This window comes from Quercus suber, unplaced genomic scaffold, assembly GCF_002906115.3.
Source record: "Quercus suber isolate HL8 unplaced genomic scaffold, Cork oak 2.0 scaffold_44, whole genome shotgun sequence".
NCBI lineage: Eukaryota > Viridiplantae > Streptophyta > Magnoliopsida > Fagales > Fagaceae > Quercus > Quercus suber.
In genome coordinates, this window is record NW_027069509.1 from 56,057 (window position 1) to 76,438 (window position 20,382).

At 33.6% G+C, this 20,382-nt stretch overlaps 2 protein-coding genes and 1 long non-coding RNA gene across 4 annotated transcripts; 2 read left to right on the plus strand and 1 right to left on the minus strand.

Moving 5' to 3' along the window:
- Positions 1-4,915: 4,915 nt before the first annotated feature.
- Positions 4,916-7,017, plus strand: LOC136066730 (uncharacterized). 2 transcript variants are annotated; one of them, XR_010628216.1, is made up of 4 exons: positions 4,916-5,300; positions 5,377-5,507; positions 6,215-6,380; positions 6,645-7,017. It is a non-coding gene; the product is annotated as an uncharacterized LOC136066730 (long non-coding RNA). The 2 variants fall into 2 exon arrangements; XR_010628215.1 differs by lacking the exon at positions 6,215-6,380 and having other exon boundaries at positions 4,926-5,300.
- Positions 7,018-8,073: 1,056 nt separating this feature from the next.
- LOC112003921 (pentatricopeptide repeat-containing protein At2g13600-like) lies at positions 8,074-11,297 on the plus strand. The gene has a single exon (XM_024036145.2). The coding sequence runs from the start codon at positions 8,272-8,274 to the stop codon at positions 10,843-10,845; it is 2,574 nt and encodes an 857-aa protein (XP_023891913.1). The 5' UTR covers positions 8,074-8,271; the 3' UTR covers positions 10,846-11,297.
- A 6,209-nt stretch (positions 11,298-17,506) lies between these two features.
- LOC112019043 (thioredoxin-like 1-2, chloroplastic) lies at positions 17,507-18,961 on the minus strand. The gene is made up of 4 exons (XM_024051577.2): positions 18,720-18,961; positions 18,444-18,626; positions 18,148-18,312; positions 17,507-18,051 (listed from the first exon to the last, which is right to left on the minus strand). The coding sequence occupies exons 1-4, from the start codon at positions 18,945-18,947 to the stop codon at positions 17,806-17,808; spliced, it is 822 nt and encodes a 273-aa protein (XP_023907345.1). The 5' UTR covers positions 18,948-18,961; the 3' UTR covers positions 17,507-17,805.
- Positions 18,962-20,382: the final 1,421 nt, after the last annotated feature.

Sequence of the window (20,382 nt, forward strand, 5' to 3'; positions counted from 1 at the left end):
ACACGCAAAAAACAATTCCGCTTTTCACACTACCCTCTCGACGCGAAACACTCTAAAAGGAATGAAACACTCTAGGCACTATGATTTTGGCTTGTGATGTGATCTCATTCCACTGAGAAGTGTTTGACAAACCAAGAATGCTACAGTAGTTATAGATGAGACCACAACTTTTGTCATAATTTATCTATGTAAAGAATTGTGAGGGGTGGATTTGTGGACTCATATGGATCTACAACTTTTATTTCATTACTCATAACTCGCCACGAGAGGAAATTGTTACAAAAGTTGTGGCAAAAATTGTAATCCTAACATTTTTCTTGCAATTGACTAATGATCTTGAGTGATCGTAATACATATACAACTATACAAGTCCTCAACCCGTTAAGCAGGTCACTAAATTTGATTAAATGTCACAAACCTGATTAGTTGTAGGGCTGAATTATATGTCATTCATCATTAACTCATTGTTGGGTTTCTTTGTTCTTTGTTGGACTTGGAACTGGAGTGTGACAAGGGATAGAAAGAGCGAAGACCTTATGCACTACTACTAATCAGGTTTGTGACAAATTACATAAAGGAAAAGTGGTTAGAAGAAGTTTCTTGATAAGATTGTCACATTTTAAAAGACAAAAAAAAGATATGTATATTTAAAACATGAAAGTAGATGGAAGAGTATTGTTGACCATGGTCTTACAGTGCAAATTACGTAAAGGAAAAGTGATTAGTAGATGTTCTTGATAAGATTGATACATTTTAAAAGACAAAAAGAAGATATGTATATTTAGAACATGAAAGTAGATGGAAGAGTATTGTTGCCCTTCAACGTGGTTTGGCCGGAAGGATAAAGAAATGGGGGGTAGAAAATGATGAGGAGTACACTATTTTACTGCTGGAGACATGTCACACCTTCAATCAGACAAAATTTATGCAAATTTAAATTCTTTGTTGTCCACAATCAAAGAAAATGGATATGTTCCTGATCTTAGTTGGATTTCACATGATGAAGGTGAATATGGTTGAAAGCTGGAGGCAGTTCAGCCATAGTGAGAAGCTTGGTTTTGCATTTGGACTGATCAGTTTGAGGGTTCTGCCCCATATTATGATTACTAACACCTCAAGACTTTTTTTTGATTGCCACAAATTGAGTGAATGTGGAGTATGATTTTAGCTATGAAGATACCATATCTTATAAGATAGCCTTTTCTTTCCAGACCATTTCCTTTTTAATCCAGATTGTTTTTTTATTCTCTTTTCTTTTAATTTATTTGCAACTAATCTTTCTTTGACCAGCCAGTCAACAAAGTTGTTATCCTCTAGAAAGCTTAAACATAAATAATGATTTTTTTTTTAATAAAAATAAAACCGGGTGAACATTCAAGAGTCATTTTCCGAAACACCAGGCCAAATTTTGTCCAAAACAACGGTCCACACGCAAAAAACAATGTCCGCTTTTCACACTACCCTCTCGACGCGAAACACTCTAAAAGGAATGAAACACTCTAGGCACTATGATTTTGGCTTGTGATCTGATCTCATTCCACTGAGAAGTGTTTGACAAACCAAGAATGCTACAGTAGTTATAGATGAGACCACAACTTTTGTCATAATTTATCTATGTAAAGAATTGTGAGGGGTGGATTTGTGGACTCATATGGATCTACAACTTTTATTTCATTACTCATAACTCGCCACGAGAGGAAATTGTTACAAAAGTTGTGGCAAAAATTGTAATCCTAACATTTTTCTTGCAATTGACTAATGATCTTGAGTGATCGTAATACATATACAACTATACAAGTCCTCAACCCGTTAAGCAGGTCACTAAATTTGATTAAATGTCACAAACCTGATTAGTTGTAGGGCTGAATTATATGTCATTCATCATTAACTCATTGTTGGGTTTCTTTGTTCTTTGTTGGACTTGGAACTGGAGTGTGACAAGGGATAGAAAGAGCGAAGACCTTATGCACTACTACTAATCAGGTTTGTGACAAATTACGTAAAGGAAAAGTGGTTAGAAGAAGTTTCTTGATAAGATTGTCACATTTTAAAAGACAAAAAAAAGATATGTATATTTAAAACATGAAAGTAGATGGAAGAGTATTGTTGACCATGGTCTTACAGTGCAAATTACGTAAAGGAAAAGTGATTAGTAGATGTTCTTGATAAGATTGATACATTTTAAAAGACAAAAAGAAGATATGTATATTTAGAACATGAAAGTAGATGGAAGAGTATTGTTGCCCTTCAACGTGGTTTGGCCGGAAGGATAAAGAAATGGGGGGTAGAAAATGATGAGGAGTGAAAAAGAAAAATAGAAAAATATTAGTTTTTTCTTATGTGCGTTTGGTTAGGGGTGAAAAATGCAAAAATGAAAAACTATCTTTTTTGGGTAAAAAGAAAAATGAGATGATAAAAAATAATGTTTGTTTAAATTTACTCTCATACCTTTACTATATATTTAAAAAAATAATTTTTTTATTAGGGAAAAAAAAACTAAACTTAATGTTGAAAAAAAAAAATTAATGTTGAGGGAGGATAGGGACAAATAAGTAAATTATCATCTATGCCACTCTTTTTCTCCAATTTGGGAAAAAACAAAACACCCCAAATGGTGAATCCAGGTATTTTGTTTTTAATCCCTTTATTTCCCCTCTCCCAATGGAAAAATATACAATGTGACGGGTATATGAGTCCTCTCTCTCTCTCACAGCTAGTCGGTTTCACTTATCTGTGAGAGAGAGTACTCATATATCCATAATATGGTATACTTTCTCCTCTCCAACGAAAAAAGGGCACTATTCAACTAAACAGGCCTTAGGGAAATCATTTCACAGATGGATGTGGGTTTGATTTAATTTAAGTGGGTCTAATAGGTTTTAAATTGTAATGGGTCTGCTGGGTTGATGGAACTTCCCTAATGGGCTTTAAAATCCCAGTTTTTTGGATGTATGATGTATCTCCTCAGTCCTCATGGAGACACGACTACATTCCTTCCTTCCTTCCTAGCCTAGTCTCCTCCTTAAGATCGTTAGTTAAGTCCTATATCTTCCTTCTTGTTTTCCTTTATAACCTTTTGCAAAAGAAAAATACAAGTACACATCACTCTGTTGCATGCACACGTTTTTACATGCATTTAAAATACACTAAAATCTTGGAAATCGACTTCAAGTCACAGTTTTAGTGTATTGCAAGTGTGTAATGGTGTGTGTTTAATAACATTACTCTTTTGCAAAGAGTAGTTTTAAGATCACAAATTATTTCACAATTTTTTTGCTACAATTGTGATGTGGTAGACTGTGAGTGATTAATCATCGCTTACACATAAGCCTACTATTTTTTCTTCATCAGTCTCACTTTGCCACATCATAGTTGTGGCAAAAAGTTGTGAAAAATTTTGTGATCCTAGACTTTTTCTTTTGCAAATACTAGTCGCGTGTGGCTTTCTTTTCTTTTTCTTTTTCTTTTTTTTTGGAAGTATAATCAAAATAATTATAACTCGCATAAAAAATAAAAGAAATAGGGTAGCCTAGATTTGTATATTAAACAGGCCGTATGTATTCATAGAAAAGTGTACTATTGATTTTTGTAAGTTTTCTTAATCAAATACACTCTAATGTATAGAACTGTCATGCTTCTAATGTATTATTGAAAACTTTCATTCGGCTTTATTAGGATTTAGGAACACATCAACACACAATCAGGTCTTTTGTCTCAATAGGCAAAACAAAATTTTCATTTCAATTGATTATATAATGAATATGATTTAGTACAATTATGTTGAAAATTAAGTAACACTATATATTCTGTAATCTTACACTTAGGCATTCATTTTGGCAATCTCTGCTTGTTGTTTGAACTAAACTTTCAGCCTTTTTAATATAAAAGGAAATGTAGCACTTGCAGTTAAATATTCAACATTGAACTGAATTTTGAACATGTAAATATAAATCATTTATGTTGGTTTAAATATGTTGTATATGTCATCCTGGAAGTCTTATATATTTATCAAGGTAAGAATTGGAAAATCAAACCTGCATTATTGCATATGCAATATCCACACCATAAGTCATTTGTAGGTTTCATCTTCAAGTATGTTTGAAAACATTACAAATGGGAAAAAAGTTCATAGTAAACTCTATGAAGATTGAACATCATAAATGTTTTGAATGATATACTAAACCAATGGCTTAGTAGTTAGTAGAGCAATGGCATCCACACTACCGGTACTGCATTGAATAAAACCAATCACTTGAACAGTAAAGATGTGTTCAATTGACTAACACAACGCTTTTTTGTTTTTAATGACCTAACACAAAAGCTTAAGGAAAAATCAATGAGTAGGTAAACTTTACCGAATCATGTGGTTAATTAATGAGTGTATATGTTTGTATTGGGAAATTACTGGCTGGTTTGGAACCACAAGGTCCGCAAGCTAACCTTGTAGTCCCACCTAGGGCTGTCCAACTTACTCGCCCACCCACCCTACCTGCTTGAACTCGACTCGGAACCTCCCGATCCAACGAATTCGGCAGTTGGACATTAAAAACCCAATGCTAGAGGTTGGTTTCGGATCTCCTCTTTCTAAAACCCATGAAACCCAACCTGCCCGAAGACCATCAACTCCAACCATTTTTTCTAGATTTTCGACCACATTTTCAACTATTCCAGTGATTTTTGGCATGATATACACCGGATCTGGTTGAATCGGTGATTTCTCCACATGATTTGGCGGAAATCTCGTCGGATCCAATGAGTTCTCACCAAATCTTGGGTGGAACTGGCAGGATCTCGCCGGATCTAACGAGATCTCATCGCATTTCGGCAGATTTCAATGATTTTCAATTTTACCCGAAAACAACCACCACTTACCAGCAACATAAACCAACAAAATCGTTGCTATACACAAGTCAGTTGCAAGTTGGAAAACCACCCACTTGATCTTGAACAGGTCAATTATGGTTTGGGTACAAACCCGATCTGGCCAACCCGTGGACAGCCCTAATCCCACCCAAAAGAAACACACCAAGTCATTAAAAAGATTTGACATAAGCATTAAGCGCCACATCATATTTAAAAAATAAAAAAATTTCTAAATCCCCTTGCGCGGCAAACTCAATACTTTCAAATCTCAATCCGGGGAAATACAAACTACAAAGACCGTTATGACATTATCTCATCCTCCTCTTTCTCCCACTCTCTCTCTCTCTCATGTTTTCATTTTTTTCCTCTCCTCAAATCTTCAAGACATGAAGTAGCATACGCTTACCGCCATACATTGTTCTCCTTTGTACATGCTGGTACTGCCAAAATTATTCTCTGCTCATTGAAATTCTCCTTAGAAATAGAATCTTTATAAATCTTTCAGTCTTTCAGGTACTGAAAGAGTTGTGAAGATTGTTCTGGAGATGTCACTAAGCAAAGGGTTGGCTCAAAAGTAGACAACCTCCATTCTTTGCTGCTGGATGTGAATGCCACCCATATGTTTGCCAAAATTACTGAATTAGGTAATGAGTTTCATGTATTTGATGTTGATATTTCACTAAAATTGTAAATAGAAGTTCAAATTGACGGGGTTAATACATACGATTGATATCTTGAAAGATTGCCTGTAAGATGTTTGTGAAAATGCTTACTTTCTTGACGTTTTTCAGTTGGCTTATTCTCTTGCTTTTGGTGGATGGGTGTCATGTGGTGCTCATTTGTTGTGGTATTGTTTTAACTGTGTGGTGGTCTTGGGGAAGGGGGTTTAGAAGGGGGAAAATGAAAAATTTTATACTAAGCTTTGGCTAGAATGCGGCCGAGGTGAGAACATGTTTGCTTGTGCACCATGTGTTTGATAACTTTGTATCTCAGATGTTTAAACAATGCTACTTAAAATGGAATATAAATGTTTGCATGGTGTAAATTAAGGTTTATTGGGTTTAAACTTTACTGTGTTACCTTGGTTTAGAATTTTTGTTACCTATGTACCAGTTGCTATTTGGTTGAGTTTCTTATAGATGGCTTTTATTTTTTAGACAACGTATGCTGAACTTTGTATATCATTCTCAATTTTGATGGGAAGTTAATATATAGATATTTACTTATAAGAATTGATAAGGTTCTCTTCATCTTCAATTTTGCTGGAATTTATAAGTTTTGTATCTAAGATATCTACCATCTTTTTTTGATAAGTAATAAAGCTCTATTCAATTTTTCTGTGTTGTTGCAGGTTTCAATATCCTTTACCAAATATATAGAGATGGTCTTTCTCTCATACTAACTGAGTTGGTTCTTTGGCTTATTAAATGCTTTGCACCTATAATTGACGTGGTGCAATTTCTCGACGTAGAACCTTGAAATAGGATATTGGTGCTCATATGACTTAAGTAAACACTGTAAGAATAATATAAAATTGTTGAGTATTTGCTTCTACAATAATTAATTGCTCTTGCTTAATGTGAGATGTGTAAAATAGAAACTGATATGTAATTAGTTGCTATTATCTCTTTTTAAATTTATGTGGTGTAAGATTTTGTTACATGCTTTTAATGTTGATTATTTGGGATTTATTGAAATGGATTTGGAATAGAGATAAATTAAGGTGGCCTAGCAATACAACTCAACTTATATATCTTTTGTGCTTGATTTGTACACAACAGGATGGGAGATGGATAGATAGCTTCATTTGCAAATGGAGAGATTCTTGATGGGCAATTTACACATGGTAGGGGTGAGATTAGATGGATGTACAGTCCCATGCCAACAAGATGCATTACAACACTATACAAAGAATTTAGAGTCTTTAGAGTTCATGGTGGTTGAACCGTTGAATAATGTATACAGCCCTCGCATAAGTGAACTAAGGAGATAGTCTTCGGCTTAGTGGAAGATGGCCTTTGTAAAATATATTAAAGGGGAGGGATTTGTAACCACAAGTTTTATGAATAACAATAATAAATTCTATTTTTGTATGTTTATTTCCAATGACTTGACATTAGAGTAAAAGATTGTACATAAATTATTTATTGTTTATCTTCATGCCTTATTTTAGCAATTTTTTGTTTGAATAAAGGGCACAATTGTAGAGCTTGAGATGTTTTTACCTCTTTAAGTTTATAAGCTTTGCAATAAGCATGAGTTTGTTTATGATTATCTTTTGCTTTTTATGCACTTGAAATATATCCCAACCCTACATGTATTTACCATCCATCTGTTGCTCATGTAGATCTTACCAAACCATTGTAATATTAATCATAATTAGTGATACAAAGTTTGTCAAGTTGAAATTAAATTGGCAATAAATTTTAGAGAATTGCTACGTTCACAATATTTTCACAATACTTTCACAACAAATTATACTTATTAAGTTGTTATTAGTTCTAATTTGAATTCACAACTTAAATTACTTTTTTGCCAACTTGTAACATCCGATAACAACCAATCACTTAGAATTTGTTATGAAAATATTGTGAAAATGTAACATTCTTCTAAACTTTAACCATCTTGATTAGTGAAGAATTATTCTCACAAACGCAACAATGAGCTATTACAAGAAGCTGAGCTTAACAAATACCAAATATGGTTCCTTCAACAAAATTGAATAAGACAACTAAAACAAAGGCACAAGAAAAGCTCAATAGATTTTTTTTATTTTATACCAAGAACTAGCAACATCCACTCTGAATTTTAACATTGATTGACATAATTCAAATACTTTAAAAAAAAAAAAAAAAAAATCATCCTCTCTAATATTACAAAACCATAAGTCCACAACATCAACAACTGCAACATCATTTTTATATTAGCATTAGGCAAACAATTTATAAACAAAACAAAATGCTAAAGAGGCTATGGAAGCAGAGTGAGAGATTGAGAGAAATCAAAAAGTGGAAAAATGATTAATTTTCTCATTAAGCAATTGAAGATTACAAGGCTCTACCTTTTCTACACAAGAACAGAGTATCTGGAAAGCCGAAACAAACAAACAAACAAAAAATGTTAACTCACTAATCAACGACCTACCAACCATATAAGAACACCTGTTACCTACTTCACAAATTAACTAAACCAATAAGTATAGATATATTTACTTAGTGACCAATTATGGTGTGTGTATATATATATATATATATATCACTATGATAGTCTAAACTGAAAATTTTCAAGGGTACCAAAATGAAAACAATACAATTTAAGGGTGAAAAGTGCAATTTCGTCCTAGTTTCCTTATCATCTGCTTTTTCATAAGTCGCTTTCCCGCCAAATATTGTGAAGGACCCAGCTTCGATGGAAGTACCTGTGAGTGCAACTCTTCTATGCCTCAAAAACCAAAACCATTCAAGGGAACGTTGGAATTCAATCATAAAGCACCACACTAAGCTCAAAGATGACCATGCAATCCTCACTACGTATACTCAAATGGCATCTCTCGGTATAGCTCCTGATAATGCCACTTTGCCTCTTGTTCTCAAGGCGTGTGCGAGGTTGAGCGCCGTCGAGAGTGGCAAGAACATACATTCTAGCATTCTGGGTACGAGTTTGATCAGGGATATTCGAGTTGGGACGGCTCTGGTTGACTTCTATTGTAAATGCGGGTTGATTGACGAAGCGCGAAAGGTGTTTGATGAAATGCGTGTGAGAGATGTGGTTTCGTGGAATGCATTGATTTCGGGGTATGTGGGGTGTTTTTATCATGAGGAGGCGGTTTTTTTGTTTAGGGAGATGGAAAGGGAGGGTTTTAAGGCTAATTCGCGCACTGTGGTGGCGTTGCTTTTGGCTTGTGAGGATGGTTTGGAAATTAGACTAGGGAAGGAGATACATGGGTATTGTTTGAGGAATGGATTGTTTGATTTGGATCCCCATGTGGGTACTGCTTTGATTGGGTTTTATTTGAAATTTGATGTGAGAATTTCTCGTCTTGTGTTTGATTTGATGATTGTGAGGAGCATAGTGAGCTGGAATGCAATGATTAATGGTTATGTTGATGTTGGGAATTACTTGGAAGCTTTAAATCTTTTTCTGTCAATGCTTGAGAATGGGGTTCATTTTGATTCTGTTACAATGTTGGTTGTTATCCAAGCCTGTGCGGAATTTGAGTCTCTCCAATTGGGTATGCAAATCCATCAAATGGCTATCAAGTTGAACTATGTTGGTGATTTGTTCATTGTAAATGCATTGCTTAATATTTACAGTGAAAATGGTAGCCTAGCGTCATCCTGTGCGTTGTTTGATACCATCCCTAAATGTGATGTTGCTTTGTGGAATTCTATGATATCTGCATATATTGATTTTGGCTGTTATGAGGAAGCCCTAAGTTTGTTTATTAGTATGAAAAACAAAGGCCTTAAGGAAGATGAAAGAACTATTTCTATCATGCTGTCCACATGTGCCAAGTTTGCTGATGGCTTGAGAAAGGGTAAAAGTTTACATGCTCATGCAATCAAGTGCAGGATGAAGATGGATGTTTCTCAGGGAAATGCATTGCTAAGCATGTATGCAGAGCTAAATTGTGTTGAAGCTGTACAAAAGGTTTTTGCTGAGTTGAGAAGTTTAAATGTAATATCGTGGAACACTATGATCTTGGCATTGGCTCATAGCAAAATGAGGAGTGAAGCATGGCAACTGTTTGGGGTCATGCGAAAGTCAGAATTCAAACCCAACTCATACACAATAATATCTATTCTTGCCACTTGTGAAGATGAAACTTGTCTTAATGTTGGGCAATCAATTCATGGCTTTGTGGTAAAACATGGTATTGAAGTAAACTTATCTTTGAACACCATACTTACAGATATGTACATGAACTGCGGTGATGAAGCATCAGCTAGGACTTTATTTGAGTCCTGTACAAATAGAGATTTGATCTCATGGAATTCTATTATTGCCAACTATATCAATGACAACCAAGTCCATGAAGCTTTGTTACTATTTAATCGCATGATTTCTGAAGTGGAGCCAAACCCTGTGACAATTATAAATGTTCTCTCATCGTGTACAGACCTTGCAAATCTTCCTCAAGGCCAATGCTTGCATGCTTATGTAATTAGAAGGCATTCCTATCTCGGTTTCAATCTGTCTCTTGCAAACGCTTTTATAACAATGTATGCAAGATGCGGTAGTATGCAAAATGCTAAAAAGATCTTTGACGCTTTGCCTAGGAGAAATATTATCTCGTGGAATGCTATGATTACTGGCTATCGTGTGCACGGTCGGGGATATGATGCTATACTTGCCTTCTTACAAATGTTAGAAGAAGGTTACCAACCAAATGGAGTAACTTTTTTATCTGTTATGTCTGCCTGCAGCCATTCAGGTTTGCTAGAGAAGGGATTGGAGCTTTTTCAATCCATGATTCAGGATTTTAATATAACACCTGAGCTTGCTCACTATGGTTGTGTGGTTGATCTGCTTGGTCGTGGAGGACGTTTAGATGAAGCTAGAGAGTTTATCAAATCAATGCCGATCGAACCAGATGCCTCAGTTTGGAGAGCTTTGCTCAGTGCTTGTCGAGTTAATAACAACACTAAGCTAGCTGAAAACATTTTTGAAAAACTTGTTGAATTAGAACCTATGAATCCAGGGAATTATGTTTTGCTATCTAACATCTATGCTGCGGCTGGACATTGGTTGGAAGTGAGACAAATAAGAACATGGCTCAAAGAGAAGGGTTTAATTAAGCCTCCAGGAATTAGTTGGATTGTTGTTAGAAGTCAGGTACACTATTTTACTGCTGGAGACATGTCACACCTTCAATCAGACAAAATTTATGCAAATTTAAATTCTTTGTTGTCCACAATCAAAGAAAATGGATATGTTCCTGATCTTAGTTGGATTTCACATGATGATGGTGAATATGGTTGAAAGCTGGAGGCAGTTCAGCCATAGTGAGAAGCTTGGTTTTGCATTTGGACTGATCAGTTTGAGCGTTCTGCCCCATATTATGATCACTAAGACCTCAAGGCTTTTGTTGATTGCCACAAATTGAGTGAATTTGGAGTTTGATACTGTTGGGAACTTAGAACATAGAACACTTTCATTTGTTAAGGGTCCCTGCTCATGCAAGGAATATCACTGGAACTTGATATTCAATGAACAAGTTTCTGATACAGGAAATCTGATATCTACTGAGAAGCTGTTAAGTAAAAGGTAATCTTGCAAGACTTTTAAGTTCTTACGAGCTTGGATTGATGTTGAGCGTCAACTTGGGACGTGGACGAGTGACTAGCCAGAGTCCCTGACTTGATACTATATGGACACTGGTAGACATATGGAACTGTATAGTTGTGTATTTATGATGGTAGTGTATGAAAATCTTGCCTTGTTTAAAAAAAAAAAAAAAAAAAAAATAAACGTGTATATAAAAGACATTACTTTATGTAACCTCTTTTCTTTGAAATTTGTTTATCCACGGACTAATAAAAGACTTAAATGTTACATCAAAACGACCTCATTGGTTCCAACTCTCAAATATTCATTCGTTTTACATATATAATTGTCTAGTAATAACTGCCACATAAGTATCAATTACCTGTATACATTGGATATTAATATTAACTAGCGAATGTTCAGCGCGATGCAGGTGTAGTATTTTGAAAATTTTAATGAAAAATTATTTAAGTTATGTTATAATATTTTGGGAATTAATTTCTATTATATTACACATTAGTGAATATAGAAAAATGTAAATTGTTAAAGACTAAAATATTTTGCAATATGAATTTATTTCTTAAGTGAAACGAAACACATGCACAAAGGAGAGAGAATGAGATTCAAACAAATTTTTTTTAAGTATTAATTGCATGTGTGGTATTATGTATTTCTCCTTTTGGTTTGATTTTATTTCTATTGTTGTTAAAGTAACTAAACTTGAGCAAGAATCAATGGCGGCTCTAGGATTTTCTTTTAGGGGGTTCAATAGTGTCTTGAGCTAGGATTTTGTTGTGGAGAGTAAAAAATAAAATGAATTTTTTTTTTTTTTTTGTATATACAATTGTCATGTTACATACAATAATCTAACATAGTATTCTCAATAGTATACAATACAACTATATTGTAAAATAGTCTAAAAAATTATTAATAGTTTAAAGATCAGTAAGAAAACAACGATAGAATGCATGTAAATAAATAACTAATCATAATATTTGTCAAATTAATGTTAATTTATTATAATCATATGTAATATCAATTAATTAAAAATATGTGATAAAGAAAAATAGTAACACACTTAAAAGTAGGTCTAAGAGTAAACGTTAAACTAAGAAAAATAAATAGTAACTTATATAAGATTTTGCTTTTGAAGTGTATGGATTTTTAACCACACATGTGGTCATTTTCTTGGAATTAGAGCAAGCACTAAAAAACTTTTTGGAATCGAAAAAATGTAGAACACTTATCAAACTACTTGATTAGATAGCAAGAAAATATAGAAGGGGGAAAGAGAGAATGAGAAAAGAATCATAGATATAAATACAGATCAATTGGTTATATAAGTGGTGTAATTTTTTGTTAATGAAGAAGAAAAGTGTAAGAAAAAACAATTTCATTCTACCATTGTGGGGGATAAAAGGATCAAGCCCAAATTAACGGGCCGAACACCCACGAGAGAACTGTTTCACATCCGAAGAGAAGGATGAGTAGAATGCAAGGTCCAGATTGGAGCGGAATCCTCTGGGCAGAGGGTCATTGCTTTCCGAGGAGGATGTCTCCAGTCCGAGGAGGACATCTTCTGTCCGAGAAGGAAGTTTTACCCTGGTATGATAGCGGAGACTAATTGAGCCGGAGAAAGGCCTGGTTGATCGTCCGAGGAGCCCACCTGATCAAGATAAGCTCAAAGCACACTCAAAAACGATAAGGATGAAGAAATATCTGAGGGAAAGGCTGCTGCCACCGTATTCAATGCATTGCAACAGCTTTTCTGGCCGCATTTATGTGGAGAAGACACCTGAACAGTGTTTCATGACCTACCGCCACTCACACAGAGATGAAAAGCAGCTGCCTGACGTGACAGGTACTTGAGCACGTCCACGGATGGGGAGCACATGGACGGTAGGGATGAGAGTGAGAGTGGTTATATAATAGAGGGTGAGGGTATGAAACGGGGCATGAAATGTGGGCGAAACTGATCAAGAAATAAGAAAAGAAGTGATAATCTTTTGCGGAAAAACTCCCTTGTCCACTCTAGTTCTTCAACCCATACTCTACAAATTAATTGTCTTTGGGTTTACGTAGAGAAACGAGACCCTACATACTTAATTTAATAACATTTTATTAAATATATTTTTAAAGAATTTTGCTGATGAATTATGTATTCTGTTTGCATTTTTCATGCTTGCAAAATATAAAGTTTATGACAGAATATATAATTCAATATGGAAATTTTTAAAATATTAAATTATATAAAATTAACTTGTTCAATAAATAAAAATAATGTATAATATTAACAAAGGTTATATTTTGTGTAGTTTGATCTAATTGTCTATTTATCTATATTAAAGTATTCATACCAAGCTATTTGGATTATTAAACTAAGAGTAATGCTTGTTACGTGTAGTATAACTTTCTGTACACTTCTTTAAAAGTTATGATGATTTTTGAGTAAAATTTGTGGTGTGAATTTGTGTTAAAAACTCTTTTCATCTTTCTTGTGTGCGTGTGTGTTTGTTTCTCAAAAAAAAAAAAAAAGTAATGTTAGAAACATAATATTTTCACAACAAATTTTAAGCAGCATAACTCTAAGTAAAAAAATAATACCACTGTTAAGGAAATCGATAACAAATTGTCATCTAGTGAAAAATATTATGGAGTTTCAACTTTATTGATGGAAATTAAAGAAAAGGCAAATGATGAATGATGAAAAGGATAAATATTTAAATTTGGAAAGAGTGCAGCGCTGTTAGCTCCACAATCTACTTAACTAAAAACAATGATTTCTATACAACAAAAAAATCCTAAGTCCAGCTAGATCCCATGTCATTTGAGATCTAAAGGCATTATCCAAATCCTCTTTTTGAAGTTAAAAACAGGAAGTTTCATTAGATGCCTCCGCATCTGGCCATACAATTTGGAAGTAAAAGTACTAGCCTTGATCCATTTAGATAGCTCGATTCTGACAACACTCTGGCTCAAGACCATTAAATCTATCAAGTTTTTTTTTTTTTAATAGATAGGTAATTCATACTACTAATCTCGTAACTCGAACTATCTTCTTTCTTAAATTCTCAAATACTTTGTACGTGAAGAGGAGCTATAAAATCTCAAGTTTGAGTCTAGAAATTAGACTCTGTTACAAAAAAAATTATGAAGAAAGGACCATACAATCATATATATACAAAATAGGATATTGGTTTCTTTTACATCTAAAAAAACAATAAAGAGTTAAATTAATAATGAGTTCCTGCAAATATTATTAATTTACACCCTTAACTGTTTAATGAGTCAATTTCATAATAAATCAGTTTCATCTTTGCATCTCCATCTCCATTTAAAACTGCTTATGGTATTATAGTAGTTGTAGGGTCTCGTTTCTCTACGTAAACCCAAAGACAATTAATTTGTAGAGTATGGGTTGAAGAACTAGAGTGGACAAGGGAGTTTTTCCGCAAAAGATTATCACTTCTTTTCTTATTTCTTGATCAGCTTCGCCCACCTTTCATGCCCCGTTTCATACCCTCACCCTCTATTATATAACCACTCTCACTCTCATCCCTACCGTCCACGTGCTCCCCATCCGTGGACGTGCTCAAGTACCTGTCACGTCAGGCAGCTGCTTTTCATCTCTGTGTGAGTGGCGGTAGGTCATGAGCTATCATACCAGGGTAAAACTTCCTTCTCGGACAGAAGATGTCCTCCTCGGACTGGAGACATCCTCCTCGGAAAGCAATGACCCTCTGCCCAGAGGATTCCGCTCCAATCTGGACCTTGCATTCTACTCATCCTTCTCTTCGGATGTGAAACAGTTCTCTCGTGGGTGTTCGGCCCGTTAATTTGGGCTTGATCCTTTTATCCCCCACAGTAGTATTTGACAAATGTGGCATATTTCATGCACATTTATTAACCATTTTTATTCATATCACTGTTAGAATTTTAATGAATACAATAATCCAGAATAAAATTGTCTTCATTTTAAAAGTTGAACAAATTAATTAATGCAATCACTAATTGAAGGATCGAATCAAACTTTACAGCATAATAAGATGACTAATTAAAAATTAGTTTTTTTTTTTTTTTTTTTTGCTAAAATGCAAAATTGATCTTCTGATTTTCACCTTTTATCATTTTAGTCTTTTAAGTTTCATTTTTGTCACTTTGGTACTCTAAATTTCAAATTTTGTCAATTCAGTCCTTTGTTAAGACTCTGTTAACTGCTACCAACTACTAACCAAAACAACGCCATTTTGGATTTTTTTTTAATTTAAAAAAGAAAAAATGAAAACGATAATTACCAAAAAAAAAAACAAAACAAAACAAAACAAAAAACAAAAAACTTAGGGGAAAGTGGTCGTTCTCTGAGAAGTGAGAAAGCAAAATAAACACACAAAATTAATCAAATTTAATCAAAACCCATTTCATAATTTGCCTAGAAGACCATAAAAATGTAATCTTTAATAATACATTGATTGTGATCTCTGACTTCATGGGCTTACTTGCACCCAACAAAATCAAAGAAAAGAAAGTGAAGAGAATGAGAAACCCAAGCACAAAAGCAAGTAGAAGCAACGACAAAGACAGGGGCGGCACTAGTCTATATTCAGGGGGTTCATTTAGGGTTCAAATGAACCCCCTGACTTCAATATATATATATATATATATGTAATATTTTTTTTCTTTGTTAGTTTAATACTTTAATTTATTTTTAAAAATATTTTTGCACATTCTGAATTAAATTTTGCACATCTTTATTACAAGTATTTCAAACTCTAAGAATAAAAAAGTAAGTGTTTGTCAATTGTGTCACTCTTTTTTATAAATTTATATTATGTGTGTGAGTGTGTCTAATATTAATTATGTGCATTACTTTTTATTATAGTGTTATTTGTGTAAATTATGATGTGTGTAGATGTTTGTGTGTACAATATAAATATAATATAAATTTATATAATTTAATAATTAGGAAATAGAAATGGTTTGTTACATGTGTGTGTATTGCTATCATGTTATAATAACTTTTTGTTATAAAGTTAATAAAATTGAAGAAAAAAAATTGTAAAGTTAGTGTTTGTCCAAGTATTTGATTGGTTAAGTAAACACGTAGTGTATAATTTTATGTATGAATAAGTGTTGTTATGTGCATCAATAATTAATACAAAACTAATGAGTTTAGTTTTGTCATTTAGTTTAACATATTTTCATAAAAAAATAAATAAAATAACAAATAGATAATAACAATTGCATAAAAATAAAAATGTTAGATAAACTTAACAAAATAAAATAGTTATAGGCTCATAGCTACCCACATTGGCAATAGATACTCATAATGAACTATTATATAATAATTAAAAATTTGAGAATTTGTAGAAGAAAATTGTAAAACTTCATGTATTAATTTTTTTTTGTCAATAACTCGATATATTCAAGTTCTTTTTTTATTAAAATTTTTTAATGACCCCTCTAAATAAAATTCCTGGAGTCGCCACTAGACAAAGAAGACCTTTACACGCTCTTCATCTTCAAAAAGTCCTTCTTCTTCAATCACATCACACTAGTCCTTCCATGGCTTCTAACCTCTTCTCCCTCTCCCTATCTCAATCTCTCACTCTCTCTTTCCCCATCTTTCTTTCTTGGTTTCTCCCTCAGTCCTTGAATTTTTTCTTAGAGAAATTGGTTTCATGATTTGAGGCTAGGTATCGTATCAGTGGGTGAGGGTGGGGTTTTTTGTATTGTTTTACAATTGGCAACCCTTAAGTTTTTTTTTTTTTTTTTTTTTTTTTATAAATTTTGCAACGAGGAAAAGTCGCCTCCTTGACTCCCTAGGCACACCAAAGAATAAAATTCAATGGTAAGAAATTAATTTTTTTTAATTTATTGTCTAAAAATATCATTTTAATTTGAGGTAATTGAAGCTCTTAGCTTTCTAGTATCCACCCAATTTATAGAATCCTTTGTAACATTAATACTAACCTATACATTTTTGCCATAAATATCCTAATTTGAAACCAAAACTATTATTTCTCCGCCAACAAAAAAAAAAAAAAAAAAAAAAAAAAAAAAAAAAGAGAAAAAAAACCCAAAACAATATTCATATCAACATTCCAAATATTCAATGTTGAAATCCATTAATTTTGGATAGTACAATGGATATCATAAACTAATCTCAAGTTAAGGTTTGGGAGTTTAAAATAGACATTACAAATGATCCAATAATTTAGAGTGAATAATTATAGATTATAAACCCTAATATGTTTATATATTTTTCTTGCAAATACAAAAGGCAGGAAAGGGGATAGAAGTATAGAACCCCAACCTCTTTGAATGATTCAAAATAATTTGAAAAGATCATAAATAATTCAATGGCTTCTTGGATAGATTTAAGAATAAGTTGCCTTAATTAAAAGACATAAAAAATTATATTACCAAAAATCAGACAAAATATGAATCATGGTGGATCTGTACAAACTTCTATAGCAGATCACAATATCAAATCCGATATACAGATTAACCAAACCGGCAGGGCTCAAATAAAAAATAAAAATAAAAACCAGAATCCCGCTTAAGGAAAACCCAACAATATATGTACAACCAAAAAGCAATAAGCAACACTCTCAAAAATATGGAGTTGCTTTACTCCATAGCTAATCTCTATAATAACCTTTATATTTGATTTCTTCAACAAAGCATCTCCTTTTTGAGTTCCATCTTATTGCCTGCTTTGCTTAGAACACCAGACAAATCTATGCTTTTCATAACCAAATCCTCCACACTTTCTTCCTTGGCGGATGGCAATGATAACCCTTTTGAAATTTGACCAATTGATGCTAAATTCATGAGCTCAGATTCATCTAGACCTTTTGCCGGGCCAAGACTACATCTTTCAGTCCCATACTTTGCCAAAGCATCTTTGAATTTCTTGATCTGTAATACAATAAATTTAGACTTAGAATTTGGTTACAAATAACCATTTTAAAGTTATGAGAATTTAAGAAATACTAAAAAGTGTGAAAAACTTACAGTAGCGTTGGTGCAGCTGAAACTACATAGACGACCCTCTGCACCCCTATAGAACCTAAAGAATGGTAGGACATGAACTCGGAGACTGTGACACATAGCTTTGAGCTCATCATGGTTAACTTTAAGAATAATTGCATTTGGGTTCAATTCAGCAAGCTGACAAATCTGACAAAGAAGAATCCAACTTCAAAGTTTAATAATCAAAATAGAGTAATATAAATTTGTGATGGGCTTGTTAAATAAAAAAGTATGTGATAAATTTCTTAACTTGAATACAATTCAGAAATCAAATATACCTTAGGATGCAGAGTTTTGCAACCTCCACAACCAGGTGAATAGAAGTCAACTATGACCAATCTATCACCAGCATTAAGCAAGGAATCCACAAGTTCATTAGCCGAATGAATCTCCACCATGTTGGGTTTAAGAGTCTTCTCCCACCATCTCAAACTTCGGCTTACACAGATTGATGCTTGTGCCTGAAGTCATATATTGAAAATTAGTCCCAAAATGGAATAAAGACCAAAACTTTCACCAAAATATAAAGCAGAAAAGGCAAAGCTTTGACATACATGAGGAGAGAAATTGCTTGGTGATTTAAGATTCCAATCTCTTAAACCCTTTTGATCTGAAACAGCAAGGGGTTTTCCCATAAACTCAACACCTAGCATAGGTAAAGATCTTGATTTCGAGTCCCTAGGTTGTACGGAGACAAGAGAGGGACAAAACCCTCTGGATTTTGAGCCAACAATAGTCCCATTCAAACAGTATACACAACTCTTCATTGAACAAGCCATCATAGCAGTGTTAAATCCAANGGTCATTAAGAAATTAAAAAAAAAAAAAAAAGAGTCCAAAATGGTGTCGTTTTACTTAGTACACGAAATGGAGGATTGAATTGACAATGTAAGGACACAATTTGAGTCCCTAGCCCAAATTGTAAATGAACGTCGGCTCAAAAAACCCAATACAATGAATTTGTAGAGAGTGAGTTGGGAAAATGGGCTTTAATGAATTAGTCAACAAATAAAGTGAATTCAAATGACAAGAAAAATGTAAATAAACTAGTTTAATATAGGAAAAACTGTCCTCGGCATAGTCCGAGGAGATCGATTCTTATTTATTGATTCTCCAGTTTTATTACAAGTTCAGTCATTAGTTGCTACAGTGTTTCTTGCTCTATCTTTTGATCCCTCTTTCCTCAAGGGTCTCTTATATTATATATCTCCCTTTGAATGTCTTGGTCCTCCACTTGTCGATCATCCAAGCCACTATTTGAGTGATTGTCCTATCGGACAACCTTACAGGCCTTCTATGAGTTGGGGCGACCAAGACAACATTGTTCAAGATTCTTCTCCTCATAAATGTAACCAGAGAGTTAGTTGTAGAGCATTCAGTGCGGTGGTAGCAGCTTTTACTTAGATATTTCTTGGCTCTCATTTGTTCTGTATGTTTGCAGTGCATATCTTTATCAATAGAACTTCTTGGAACGTCATTTTAGACGACAAAACACACTTTCTAACTCCTTCTTCGTTTAGTTGAGAAGATATTCCCCCTCGGCCTATCTCTCCCAACCTTTACAGTCATAGCTTGCTCGTGAAATTCAAAATCTTACTTCTTCCTCATTATTGATCTATTCTTGGGCCATTGTGCCTCCTTGGACAAGGCCCAATATATATTTGGGCCTGCATCCCCATAGACAAAATTTGAAACTTAGAACTCTGAAATGATAAAATTGAATTTTAGAAAATTGAAATGACAAAATAAAAAAATTAGAGGGTCAGTTTTGAATTATTAGCCTCTTTTTTTTTTAATTAAAGAATAAAAAATAGTTCAATCAATTTAATCTTTCCACTTTCACACCCCTATAATTTAACTGAGACGGGAGATTTGAATTGACTCATTAAAATTGAGAACATGCTATGCTACTTTAGTTATAACTTATAAGGTTCTTGATATTAACTTTGACGACTTCATGGACTAAATAATCTAAAAATTGGGTCAATTAAGCCATCATAGCAGTGTTAAATCCAAGGCCTTTTTGGGGGCTTATAGAATGAAACAAAGAAAACCCACTTCACAGTTCACCTTTTGGACCAAACAGCAACTTTTTTGAATCAAAAGTGGTTGGGATACAGAAAGTTCAAGGCAAGAAAAAGCCACAGGAAACTCTCAAAACAGAAAAAACAACAAAGACCCACTTCGAATTTCAAGCAATAGTGCAAGATTTGAGAA